This window comes from Bubalus kerabau, chromosome 3 (genome assembly GCF_029407905.1).
Source record: "Bubalus kerabau isolate K-KA32 ecotype Philippines breed swamp buffalo chromosome 3, PCC_UOA_SB_1v2, whole genome shotgun sequence".
Taxonomy (NCBI): domain Eukaryota; kingdom Metazoa; phylum Chordata; class Mammalia; order Artiodactyla; family Bovidae; genus Bubalus; species Bubalus kerabau.
In genome coordinates, this window is record NC_073626.1 from 160,745,409 (window position 1) to 160,758,817 (window position 13,409).

At 49.2% G+C, this 13,409-nt stretch overlaps 2 protein-coding genes across 6 annotated transcripts; one reads left to right on the top strand and one right to left on the bottom strand.

Moving 5' to 3' along the window:
* The first annotated feature begins 84 nt into the window (after positions 1-84).
* Positions 85-3,921, top strand: LOC129646766 (mitochondrial chaperone BCS1). Of its 4 annotated transcripts, none has more exons than XM_055573481.1 (8): positions 86-224; positions 1,424-1,792; positions 1,891-2,030; positions 2,246-2,440; positions 2,661-2,724; positions 2,952-3,121; positions 3,348-3,465; positions 3,609-3,921. In XM_055573481.1, exons 2-8 carry the CDS (start codon positions 1,473-1,475, stop codon positions 3,859-3,861), a joined length of 1,260 nt encoding a protein of 419 aa, XP_055429456.1. In that variant the 5' UTR covers positions 86-224; positions 1,424-1,472; the 3' UTR covers positions 3,862-3,921. The 4 variants fall into 4 exon arrangements, with proteins under 4 accessions (XP_055429458.1, XP_055429459.1, XP_055429456.1 ...); XM_055573482.1 differs by lacking the exon at positions 86-224 and adding an exon at positions 400-418; XM_055573483.1 differs by lacking the exon at positions 2,246-2,440 and having other exon boundaries at positions 85-224.
* Positions 3,922-4,365: 444 nt separating this feature from the next.
* Positions 4,366-13,403, bottom strand: RNF25 (ring finger protein 25). 2 transcript variants are annotated; one of them, XM_055573480.1, is made up of 10 exons: positions 13,227-13,403; positions 10,765-10,839; positions 10,436-10,538; positions 10,281-10,348; positions 10,116-10,185; positions 7,103-7,174; positions 6,861-7,004; positions 6,436-6,525; positions 5,228-5,362; positions 4,366-5,024 (listed from the first exon to the last, which is right to left on the bottom strand). In XM_055573480.1, the coding sequence occupies exons 1-10, from the start codon at positions 13,265-13,267 to the stop codon at positions 4,446-4,448; spliced, it is 1,377 nt and encodes a 458-aa protein (XP_055429455.1). In that variant the 5' UTR covers positions 13,268-13,403; the 3' UTR covers positions 4,366-4,445. The 2 variants fall into 2 exon arrangements, with proteins under 2 accessions (XP_055429455.1, XP_055429454.1); XM_055573479.1 differs by having other exon boundaries at positions 6,436-6,528.
* Positions 13,404-13,409: the final 6 nt, after the last annotated feature.

Below are 13,409 nucleotides of genomic sequence, written 5' to 3' on the forward strand. Positions count from 1 at the left end.
GGAGTACCCTCTCTATGGTTCTTCCTATCGTTTCCCCCCGCCCCCACCTCCCCTCGCCCTGAAGCCCAAAGAGTACCATCGAGAGTTGTGGAGCAGAGTGGTGTGGCCGTCTCGGTGGGTGTGACGGGAAGTAGATGAAAGAACTCAGGGGCGAAGCCAAGTGGAGAGTGCCCAAAGAGCCGAGGGGTGAAACCATCGAGAGGAAGGGCCAGAGAGTCATGGCGGTAAGGGGGAGGAGTGACCGATTGCTGCAAACCACGCTGCTGGAGGCGCGAGCTGGGGTGTGGAGGGGGTTCGGGAGGAGGCTTCTGGGCGTCCGACAAGGACCGGGAGCTGAAAGGGCTTTGTCTGTGGCCTTCCACGCATAGGAATTTTGGAATTCTGGATCCTGTTCTGAGCTTCAGCAGAGTTCACTGCTGTCAGTTCACCGCACTGCGTGCCGGCATAAAGCAAACCGGCGAGGAGGGGTCGGGTGAAGTGTGCTAGAAACGATTTGACCTCCTACCCACTTCGGGATCTTACAGCCTAGAATCAGGCCCAGTTACATTTTATTGCGGGGCGGGGAGTGGAATTCGGGGGAATCTCCGTGGAAAAGGTAGCAGATGGGCGGGATTTGAACTCTATAGAGATTGGAGGAAATAAAATGGGCATTCCGAGTCAAGGAGGAAGGAGGCTTGTATATTTGTTCAACAGAGAATATTGGGAACTAAGCCATTAAAGGTACATGGGCCCCGTGTTGTGGTGGCCGAGTTTTCACCTAATTCAGGGACCTGTTGAGAGCCAATCATTGGAGGTGCTGGAGTAGGGAAACTAATGGCATTGAAGCAGAGCCTTATGAAGAAAACTCTCGACCCCTGTATAGCAGTTTGGTGAAGCATGACCAAAGTGGAGATCCACTAAGATGCCACTTAAAGAATTAAAATTAATTTCGAAGAGACAGTTTAGATGGGAGGTAATAAAAGGGCTAACAGGACATTAGAATGTAAAGTAGATGAAAGGATACCTGAAAGACGTGATAGCAAGGCATGAGGATATTGACAGATTGACAGAAGAGAGTAACTTCCCTGCTCATCCTGGCCAGTGGTCCCCTGTCTCAACTGATCCTAGGGACCACAAAAATGCTGTCCATCTATTATTCCTGAAGTCGGTTATATCATTCAGTCAAGTTTAAGGAATTCCAGGATAGTATCTGGCAGGACACAGGTATGAAACAGGATAATGAAAGGCAAAATGGGACAAGTGGCTCAGAGTCTCATCCCTTGGGTCCAACACCAGCCCCACCCCACGAAGGGAGGATATTGAAGCACATTGTAATACTGACCTGTCATTCCTCTCCCAGCTTCTGTGGGGCGGGAGAGGAATTTGAGTCCTTTTTTACAACTAATTAGTGCTTTATCCCATCTCTACTGCTCCCCATCTCCAGGTCTTGAAAATGCCTCGGGGCCTGTGAGGTTCAGTGTTTTCCTTTCAAGATGCCCCTCTCAGACTTTGTTCTGGCCCTGAAGGACAATCCCTACTTTGGGGCTGGATTTGGGCTGGTGGGTGTGGGCACTGCCCTGGCCCTGGCCCGGAAGGGCGCCCAACTGGGCTTGGTGGCATTCCGGCGCCATTACATGATCACACTGGAAGTCCCTGCTCGAGACCGGAGCTACGCCTGGTTGCTTAGCTGGCTCACCCACCACAGTACCCGAACTCAGCACCTCAGCGTTGAGACGACGTACCTTCAGCATGAGAGTGGCCGCATCTCCACTAAGTTTGAATTTGTCCCCAGCCCTGGAAACCACTTTATCTGGTAAGGCTGGAAGCCAGAGAGGGCTCTGAGAGTGGAAAAGAATGAGAGGAGGTGGACTTGACCTGTTTGTTCACCTCATTTTGCTCATTCTTATTCAGGTATCAGGGGAAATGGATCCGGGTGGAACGGAGCCGAGAGATGCAGATGATAGACCTGCAGACGGGGACTCCTTGGGAATCTGTCACCTTCACGGCTCTGGGCACTGATCGAAAAGTTTTCTTCAATATCCTGGAGGAAGGTGTGGGATGGCACAGACAGCCTTTTTGGGGGTGGGGGTTGGGGGGTGGCAGTTGCAGGGATGGAGTATTTGACATCAAAGGAAGAGAAGCTTGGAGAGGCGGAATAGGAGGATCTGGGCCCATGGAGCAGGGCCTGGGGACTGTTTGGGCACAGCTCTGCCTAGTAGCATGGCAAAGGGTAATTATGAGTTTTGTCTCATCTTCCCCCTCCCAGCTCGAGAGCTAGCCCTGCAGCAGGAGGAAGGGAAGACAGTGATGTACACCGCTGTGGGCTCTGAATGGCGCCCCTTTGGCTATCCACGCCGCCGGCGGCCACTGAATTCTGTAGTTCTCGAACAGGGTCTGACTGAACGAATTGTCAGAGACATCCGGGAATTCATTGATAACCCCAAGTGGTACATTGACAGAGGTGAGAAGCAGCTGAGGTCTTGGTGGCCAGATGGGGCAAATATAAAGCTCTATCCTCATTCCCAGAGATGAAAGGGAAAGAAAGGTTGCCTAAAAGGAATGATTGCTTCCAATGCCAAGGCCATCAGGCCTCCAGGGAGCAGGGTTGGGGATGAATGTGGACATCTAGGGCAGAGTACATGATTCATTTGCCTTGACGATCATCCTGGCTGTATTCCTAGGCATTCCCTACAGACGTGGCTACCTACTCTATGGGCCCCCTGGTTGTGGAAAGAGCAGTTTTATGTGAGTAGAGTCAAACTTGTCTTAACCCTCAAACTAGAGAGAAATTGGGCTGGTGGGGTTGGAAAGGGAAATAAATGTGGGGAACAGGAAAACATGAGACACATGGAGCACTAGTGTGAGGTGGTGGAAGGATTAGGCCTCAGATTCAAAGCTAGTACTGGGAGGAACAAGCAGTTGGACCCAAGGACCAGTTCCCAGCTTGCCAATTACCTATCACCCCTCCATAGCACAGCCCTGGCTGGGGAACTGCAACACAGCATCTGCCTGCTGAGTCTCACGGACTCCAGCCTCTCAGATGACCGGCTCAACCATCTGCTGAGCGTGGCCCCACAGCAGAGCCTGGTGCTCTTGGAGGACGTGGATGCTGCCTTTCTCAGTCGAGACCTGGCCGCCGAGAGTAAGTGAGGGGGTGTTCACGGCACAGCGGGGAGAGGGGGTATTTCTAAATGAGGAACAGTGGAATAAAGGAGAAATCCAGAGAGCAGGTGGAGGATACCTGGGTTAGCAATCAGAGTCCACTGGAGACATGGATAAGTAGGGGGCACGGTAAGCAGGGAGCAGAGAGGGGTGCTAATTTGAAGTAGGGCTGTGATCACTCATGCTTCCTCTATGCCTTCCTCCAGACCCAATAAAGTACCAGGGTCTAGGCCGGCTCACCTTCAGTGGCCTGCTCAACGCCCTGGACGGTGTGGCTTCCACCGAAGCTCGCATAGTATTCATGACCACCAACCACATTGACAGGTACGGAGTGAGGTACTCAGACCTGGAGGCGAGACTCCATCCCCCTCAGCCTCTCTGGAGGATCAGGAGGTTCGGAGGAACCATTTTGGGGGGTGCCAGTGGCACTGCTGCTCACGGCTGCTTTCACTGCCTTCTCTTTTTAGGCTCGACCCTGCCCTGATACGCCCCGGGCGAGTAGACATGAAGGAGTACGTGGGCCACTGCTCACGCTGGCAGCTGACTCAGATGTTCCAGAGGTTCTACCCAGGGCAAGCAACTTCCCTGGCTGAGAACTTTGCAGACCGTGTCCTTCAAGCTACAACACAGATCAGTCCTGCCCAGGTGCAGGGCTACTTCATGCTGTATAAAAATGACCCTGCAGGGGCCATTCAGAATGCAGAATCTCTGAGGAGTTGACAACTGGGCTGTGCCCAGCTTTCTTCTCCTCCAGAAGATCAATAAACACCTGCCAAGCTACTCTAGTGTCTGACTTCCCTCCTACCCCCCCCATGTTGGCACTTGAATAAAATCCTGGGGCTGTAAACATAGATGCCTCCAGGGACCCTCAGGTATCCACGTATACAAATGCTAGGGACACAGCCTGCCTAAGACAAGGTGGGAAGAAGAGAGACTGTAGTAAACAGGAAAGTACTATCCTCCACCTAAAGGTATTCAGATAGACAGAGAGATGTGGCTGCATGCACAGTGGCTTATGTAGCAGGGTGGGGCCTGCATATTCTGCTTAAATGTTGGCCTCTTCTAGTTTTCCTTGGAACCCACTATTCTAGCTGAGATGTCAGACTCTTCCTTTATCCAGACCTCGATCTCTTGGGAGAAGAGATTTCAGAACAAAATTGGGGCTACTCTGGCATGCTCGTCTTCCTGGAAATTTAGAAAGAGCCACGCTTCAAGGTTAGGCACTGGTGAGTAAGGAAAGCCAAACAAGGCCAATCTCTTTATTACCCATTCCCGACCCAATTCCCTGTCCCCCCACAGTACTGCTAGGAACCATCCTCTGACTCGAGGCTCACAGGTTCTCTTCGAGGACCAGGCCGGTAGGCTCCCCGACCCCGAGGCAGGCGGGGATAGGAAGAAGCTGGTGTCCGACTCTTGGCGCGTTCCCAGTGGGCACAGTCCCGAGTCCTGCGGGGTGGGGGACCCTGCCATTCGCCAGGCCCCTTATCTTGGGGAGAACCTTTACCCCCTTGGTTATGAGACTCTGGCTTTAGGTCCATGGACTCCTTGAGGGGCCCCTCAGGAGACTGCAGTTCCTGGGTGTCACTGGTACCTTTGAGGGTATTGCACTCCCCTCCTTTCAGGTGCCTCCGTTCAGGCTGTCTCCATGGGCCTCGACTGGCCCGGCGGGGATCGAGCACAGCTTTCTGGGTTTCGCCCAGCTTTGGCAGATGTGGCCCAGCCCCTGGAGTCTTCTCACATGTGTACTGGGAGGCCAGAGGCAGAGAAGCTGACAGGGCAGTGTGAGTAGCTGATGTGGTGGATGGTTCGGTGGCAAGGGCGCTGGGCTGGTGGGATCCTCTGGAGACATCTATAGCTGACTCGGGTTCCAAAGGGGCAGGAGGCTAGGAGGAAGTGAGCAGAGACAGTGATGGAGATATAGTTCCTTAGAGCAGAGAACTGCAGGACCCTTGCCCAGAGTCCAAGCCAACCGCCATCAGCCTAGACCTCCCAGGGTAGAGCAAAGCTCACCCATGGGCCATGGCAGGGGGTTGCTGGTTAGGAAGGTAGCTGTCATCAAGGGAGGAGAGGGAAACTCTTCTCTCACCTGCTGAAGGCTGATGAAATACCGGTTACGCTCAGCCTCAAGGTCGATGATGCCCCCCCTCTCCTGCTGTCTCTGGTACAGCCTCTTGCGCTCTTCTTGCTGGCGCAAGCTCTCTGCATCAGGCTGGTACAGCTCCTGGAGGAAAAGGAGCAGAGTGGAACAAAGGGAAGAATAAACAGAAGGCAGACCTGAAATCCCTGCTCTTCCAGACCGCCTCAGGAGATGGGCTCAAGGTTCTTGGTTTTATCCCCTGGATTAGGCTCATTAGAGGGCTTCCCTCATAGCTCAGTTGGTAAAGAATCAGCCTGCAACGCAGGAGACCCCGGTTCAATTCCTGGGTCGGGAAGATCTGCTGGAGAAGGGATAGGCTACCCACTCCAGTATTCTGGGCTGGAGAATTCCATGGACTGTATAGTCCATGGGGTCGCAAAGAGTCGGACATGACTGAGAAGCTGTGTTGGAGAAGACTTAGAGTAGTGCAGCCATGAATTAAAAGACGCTTACTCCTTGGAAGAAAAGTTATGATCAACCTAGAGAGCATATTAAAAAGCAGAGACATTACTTTGCTAACAAAGGTCCATCTAGTCAAGGTGATGGTTTTTTCAGTAGTCATGTATGGATGTGAGAGTTGGACTATAAAGAAAGCTCAGCGCTAAAGAACTGATGCTTTTGAACTGTGGTGTTGGAGGACTCTTGAGAGTCCCTTGGACTGCAAGAAGATCGAACCAGTCCATCCTAAAGGAGCTTAGTCCTGAGTGTTCATTGGAAGGACTGATGCTGAAACTGAAACTCCAATACCTTGGCCACCTGATGCGAACAGCTGACTCATTTGAAAAGACCCTGATGCTGGGAAAGATTGAAGGCGGGAGGAGAAAGGGACGACATAGGATGAGATGATTGGATGGCATCACCAACTCAATGGACGTGAATTTGGGTAAACTCCAGGAGTTGGTGATGGACAGGGAGGCCTGGCGTGCTGCAGTCCATGGGGTCACAAACAATCAGACATGACTGAGCGACTGAACTGATTAGGCTCATTTGGAATAAATTTTAGATTTCTGCTGGGGGCCACAGCTTTGCAGAGGGGGCCCAGGCAGCTTAAGCCCAATTCCTGAAGTCCCATTCGAAGCAGACAAGATGCCATTGATCTTTTTTTGGTTTTTTTTTTGCCATTGATTTTGATTTAGACTAAAAGAGAGTTCTCTTACCATGGGCTGCTGGGGTTCAGGGGCTGCTTTCAGGGAGGCAAGATCGTACACGAGTGGCTCTCTGCACACTGGGCACTGCACACCAACGGCCTTCTGAAAAGAGAGGTGAAATCACACCCCAGCTTCCCAGCCCAAAGCACTCGCTAGCTGACCAGCCTCAACTGCAGAGGGTTGGGACAAAGGGGCATGGGCCCACCCACGCAGCAGTGAGAGGGGACAGAGCGGGGGCTGCTGAGCTAGAGGTCTGAGAACCTTCTGAAACCACATGCAATATGATTACGCAGATATAATGATGCCCTTTCTCCTGGACAGAGGTGAACTTTCATTCATCTCAAAGGTACCTATGACCCTGAAAAGGCTAAGAAGGCCCTGGAATGGAGGGATAGAAAGGCTGTGAGTCATGTAAACAGGGGTGAGGAGTCGACCTGTTCGGGTGCGGCGTGCTGCCGTTCCTGCTCTCGCTCCCGTCCCTGGGCCTGCAGCTCATGCTCCATGTGCTGGATGTACCGGGCCAGGCAGTGGCAGTGGAAGTAGTGGTAACAGGGTGTTTTGGTAAAGGCCTCCTTCTCCTGGAGGGACGGTGGAGGGGGGACACTGTCAGCACTCTCCTCACTGAGCCCCTGTGTCTGTCACCTGCAGACCCCCAGGTCCCAAGAGAGTAACCCACCTGGAAACCATAGAGGCAGATGACGCACTGGCCATGGGGGATGTTGTTATCTGTGAGAATTTCCTTCCCTTTCTGAGAGGAGAGAAAAAGCTGTTCAAATAGGGAGGCAGGGGTGGGAACTGGGAACGAAGCTTGTCAAGCTGTTCCCAGGAGTGACTGGCAGGGCTGTCTCCCAAGGGGCCAGTTTATCTCGTGGTCATGCATTTCAGTCTTGGTGATCATTTCTGCTTAGAATCAATCCTTCCCTATGTGCCACCCCTCCCCTGCAAATCTACCTAGCTCCAAAATCCAATTTAATTGTTTTTCCACTCATTAAGTCACTTGAAATACTGGGGATGAAAATAAAAACAACTTAGAAAAAAAAGTGTTCAGTTAAAACTCACATCTTCTGGGAGGCCTTTCTTTAAGTATCTCTCCCTCAATGGGCCTGTTGTGGAGTCAGCTTTCAGAAAGAAAGTGAAGGCATGGACACCCGAAACGGACAGAGAACTGGAAAGGCAGCAAGCTATGAAATACACATGCACACTGTCACTTGGATAGCGACTACTCTGGAATTCCACAAAGTTCAAAGCTGCATTGTGGAGGCTGATTCAGAAATGCTACAGTGCTCCATGCCCATTCTGACTCCAGGCCACCCACCTTCATTCTTTTATGAACATTTTCCTTAAAAATTGAAAGCAGAGGAAAATAAGGCTGCATTTGTGTTTCTGATCTCAAACAAAAGTTAGCTGTGTATATTAACTTGTAGCTCTAGGCATAATTTCATCTGGGTTGTTTCCTTCATTAGGGTAGAAACTCTGAGGAAAAGAACCAAGACTCTTTCTAGTCAGCTCCACTGGCAGACTACCAGAGATCTCTTCAAGAAAAGTAGAGATATCAAGGGAACATTTCATGGAAAGATGGGCACAATAAAGGACAGAAATGGTATGCACCTAACAGCAGCAGAAGATATTCAGAAGAGGTGGCAAGAATACACAGAATTATACAAAAAAGATCTTCATGACCCAGATAATCACAATGGTGTGATCACTTACCTAGAGCCAGATATCCTGGAATGCAAAGTCAAGTGGGCCTTAGGAAGCATCACCACGAACAAAGCTAGTGGAGGTGATGGAATTCCAGTTGAGCTATTTCAAATCCTAAAAGATGATGCTGTCAAAGTGCTGCACTCAATATGCCAGCAAATTTGGAAAACTCAGCAGTGGCCACAGGTTTGGAAAAGGTCAGTTTTCATTCCAATCCTTAAGAAAGGCAATGTCAAAGAACACTCAAACTACCGCACAATTGCACTCATCTCACACACTAGAAAATTAATGCTCAAAATCCCCCAAGCCAGGCTTCAATAGTACATGAACCGTGAACTTACAGATGTTCAAGCTGGTTTTAGAAAAGGCAGAGGAACCAGAGATCAAATTGCCAACATCTGTTGGATCATCGAAAAAGCAAGAGTTCCAGAAAAACACCTTCTGCTTTATTGACTATGCCAAAGCCTCTGACTGTGTGGATCACAATATGGATCACAACAAACTGTGGAAAATTCTTAAAGAGATGGGAATACCAGACCACCTGACCTACCTCCTGAGAAATCTGTATGCAGGTCAGGAAGCAACAGTTAGAACTGGACATGGAACAACAGACTGGTTCCAAATAGGAAAAGGAGTTCGTCAAGACTATATATTGTCACCCTGTTTATTTAACTTATATGCAGAGTACATCATGAGAAACGCTGGGCTGGATGAAGCACAAGCTGGAATCAAGATTGCAGGGAGAAGTATCAATAACCTCAGATATGCAGATGACACCACCGTTATGGCAGAAAGTGAAGAGGAACTAAAGAGCCTCTTGATGAAAGTGAAAGAGGAGAGTGAAAAAGTTGGTTTAAAACTCAACATTCAGAAAACTAGTATCAGGGCATCTGGTCCCATCACTTCATGGCAAACACATGGGGAAGCAATAGAAACAGAGACAGACTTAATTTTTTTGGGGTCCAAAATCACTGCAGATGGTGACCACAGCCATGAAATTAAAAGACGCTTGCTCCTTGGAAGAAAAGTTATGACTAACCTAGATAGCATATTAAACCGTAGAGATATCACTTTGCCAACAAAGGTCCATCTAGCCAAAGCTATGGTTTTTTCCAGTAGTCATGGATGGATGTGAGAGTTGGACTGTGAAGAAAGCTGAGCACCGAAGAATTGATGCTTTTGAACTGTGGTGTTGGAGAAGACTCTTGAGAGTCCCTTGGACTGCAAGGAGATCCAACCAGTCCATTCTGAAGGAGATGAGCCCTGGGTGTTCTTTGGAAGGAATGATGCTAAAGCTGAAACTCCAGTACTTTGGCCACCTGATGCGAAGAACTGACTCACTGGAAAAGACCCTCATGCTGGGAAAGATTGAAGGCAGGAGGAGAAGGGGATGATAGAGGAGATGGTTGGATGGCATCACTGATTCAATGGACATGAGTTTGAGTAAGATCCGGGAGTTGGTGATGGACAGGGAGGCCTGGTGTGCTACAGTCCATGGGGTTGCAGAGTCAGATGTGACTAAGCAACTGAACTGAACTGAAATGTCAGACTACCCTTCAAATGTTCATTTATGGCTAGACCCTCCAGGCAAGATCTCTAGCTACTATCAGTTGCCAATGCCAGAACAAGAAACGCACTCTTGGTGAAGCATGAAAAATACAAGTTAAAGAGGAAAAATAATTTTGTCAAGATGCTGGTACACCCGTGGTGGATTCATGTCAATGTATGGCAAAACCAATACAATATTGTAAAGTAAAAAAAAAAAGATGCTGGAATAGGCAACTTGGGGAAGCTACAGTGCTGTCTTTTGGGGAGATTTTTTGAAACAGAAGACAGTCTCATCTTCTGGATCAGTTTAGGCCTTACCCAAACAAGAACTAAATGAATGTCTCCAAACATATTTAAGATTCTAGGCTCAAAACCTCTGTTGAGAGACACTGCTGTAGCTGGAAGGGAAGGAAATTTCCCCAGGCTAGCACATCTCTTACCTCGATGAGTTCATAGAGCATGGCAGTACCCAGTCCAGCCTCAGCCACGTGACTCAGCGCCTGTGAGATCCTGGCGGGAGAGGGCAAAGCAAACATGAGGCTGCCCTGCCCGCTCCAGACTGAGTTGTTTCCCACATTTTCCCTGCTCTGACTAGCCCGACTCACTTGTGGATCTGTTCATCTGAGAGTCCTCGGGGGTTACGGATAGAGATCTGTGGCACCTCATGGGGATACTAGAGGGAGAAAATAACATGTTACTGCTAAAGCCCTCTACCCCCAAGGCCTCTCCCTTCCTCCCGTTGCTGCCATAGAGGCCTCACCTGTGTTGGAACCTGAAGCACCAAAGTGAAGCAGACATACTGGGAATCCTGGTCCTCTGCAGTGGCAGGGTGCAGGGTGATGTAGATTTCCCATGGTGATGACCTGCAGGTGGATGAAGTGGAGACCTGGGATGTGACTGTGCAGGGGCTTAATGGGAAGAGAGTGAAGTGGGCAGAAGAAGTGAGCTTCAGGCTCTTTCTTTTGGGGTGATTAAAGGAACAGTGTTTGTCCATATGACAGAAATATTTTTGAATCAAGGCTCACAGATACTGCATGGAATCCTCTTATTACCAAGGGGACTCCTGCCCATCTCCAGTTGAACACATACCTGCCATTTCCTTTAACCACCTGTAGTTCGTCCAAGTAGATAGACTCTAACACTTCAACTTCAGAGGGAAGGACCCTAGAGAGACCGGGGGAGATTGACTTACTGTTACAACTCTTCATATTAAGTCCTACTAAGGTCAAAAAAGGCTGGCTTTGTAGAAAAATGGCCATCTGTCTGAGTGTATTCTCTTGCTGACCTCCATAAAAATTCAGGAAATGTTTGTCAAGTGGCCAGATAGGAAGCATGGGAATCAGTGTTTTAGAGATCATTTCTGCCAACAGATGGGCAAACAGATTCCCAAAAAGATGAAAAGGCTAGCCCAAATCTCAAGGCTTAATGGAGGCAGAATTGGGACCAAAGCGGTTTCCAGCTGCCTGTTTTAAGTTTCATTGCACTGTTGGCTGTTTGTTAGTGGCCATCTCCCTGACCCAGAAATATGACATTCATTGATTAGCATTAAAGTTACCAATACCACTTCTGGCTTTCCTTACACCAGTGTTCATCATGGATCCCAGCGTCTACGCACACTGCCAATACGAGTCATTGCAAACCTCCTCAAAGGAGATACCAACTTGAACAGAACAGATCTATGTGCTGTAAAGGCTGTGCTGCAATGGAAGAGCCATCAGCCTTGGAATGAGGAACAGGTACCAATCACTTACCAGCTACGTGATCTGAGTAGTTTCTTTTATCTGTCAGCCTGAATTACCCCGTCTACCACATATAGATACTATCACCCACTCCAGGGTTATCATAAGAATGAAAGGTGATTTGTTTATGTGAAGTGCCTAACAGTATTCTGACTATAGTAGTTAGTCTATGTCCCTTTTTTTCCTGTTTGTGTATAACCTTTTCCCATAAAAGGAAAGACAGAAGGATGAGGTTAATACTCAATATATTTATGGTCCCTGTTGTCTGACTGATCTAGCTCAACCTGTCCAGGTCAGGATCCTGTGGTCCTGATGTAAATCAGAAGACACACGTTTCCTTAAAAGAAACAGGAGATGTAATGCCACTGAAGATGAGTGGCTGGCTTGAGGGCACAGCTTTACCCAGATAATATGTGGAAAGATGCATGTTTGGTTTGCTTTCTCATACTTATATCTTACCCCTTCTTCACTAAGAACAGAGTTACCCTAGCTTGATATATGTGTGTGTGTGTGTGTGTGTGTGTATACAGAGAAAGATTGATTCTCAAAGCTTTAAAAGTCTTTTTAAGTCTTAAGCAGACAATATATAAAATAGATAATGTAGGTAACAGTTGAGTAGTTCCAGTTGGCAAGAGAGTCAGAATGTTAGAGCACCACAGACTAGCTGTACAGTCAGTACTGCCCTTGTCATGGCACAAAGTGTCCCCTTAGAATCTTAAAGTCCCCCTGAATAAGTTGTAAACCACATCTAGGAGGTCTCAAAAAAGGCTAGCACTGGCTGGGCTCGCTGAACCAATGAAACACTGAGGTACAGCCTCCATCAAGAGGTCCTTCAATACTTCCCACATCCTACCTGTGACCTGGGCTCTGGATGTGAGATATGGGATGGGACGGTGGTAAGATGGTGACAGATAAAAAGGGAAAGGGGAACTGTAAAATGCCCTAGAACTAAGAACGTAAGTTTTGGAATCAGATAACCTGGATTCCTAGTGATTACTATGTACCTTTTGGCAAATCATTTAATCTCTTCAGGTCAGGTCGTCTCAGGTGCTATACTACAGAGTTGCTAATGAAAAGGAGGCTTCTGTATGTTACAAACCAATCTTGATTCTCTCAGCTATTCTGAGGTGGATGACACACCCACTTTTTTAACATTTAAGGACACTGACTCACAGAAGCTAGGTGGCCTGGTCAGCATCGCATAGCTAATAAAATGTGAAGTGAATCCATATTTATTTCCAAACCCCAGAGTCCTTCCAGGTTTCTGGTCCCCTTGTTAAGAATATTTAAGAGAAGGACTAGGAGAGCTTTTGTGAGGTGTAAAGCTTTATTCAGACAACAGTCCTCATTAATGCTATCGGTAAGGGAGACGGCTGAGGCTGAGGAAAGCCTCAGCGAAATAGACTGATTCAAGGGGAACGAGGAACGGGGGGCTGACTGGAGGATATCGGTTCCGGGGATAAGGGATGGGGGAGAGATTTGATAAACTGGCATTCCTCCGCATCGGGACCCTGAGCAAATCCACTTCAGATAGAGAAAATGGGACGGGGTGAAGTCGGATGATCGAACCAGATAAGGCGCGGCCCGAACTGGCCAGGCCGGCGCTGATGCGGTCTCCCGGTCAGACAAGCGCCCCTCCACCACCCACCCGCTCCTCAGTCCAGAACTCTCTTAAGTAGAAATGTCAGCGTCTCTAACATCCCTCATCCTTCGCCCCGCCATACACGCCCGCCGTACGGACCATCCGCGGCTGCCGCTAGTCCCCTGGACCGGATTCAGGCGGTCAGCCAAAGCCCATGCCCCCAAAGTTACCAGTCCTCATCCCCTGCAGCTACCGACGCAGACACCGCCATGTCTTCTGCGGCCCGCAGCCGGAACCGGAAATACTCTTCGCGCAGTCGGAGGCGGCGAGTTAAACAGGGGAGGGAGGGTGGCTAGCGGCCGTTTCTAGGCAACCGCCGAGTCCGGGTCCTTAGATGGTCCTGATGGCCAAGG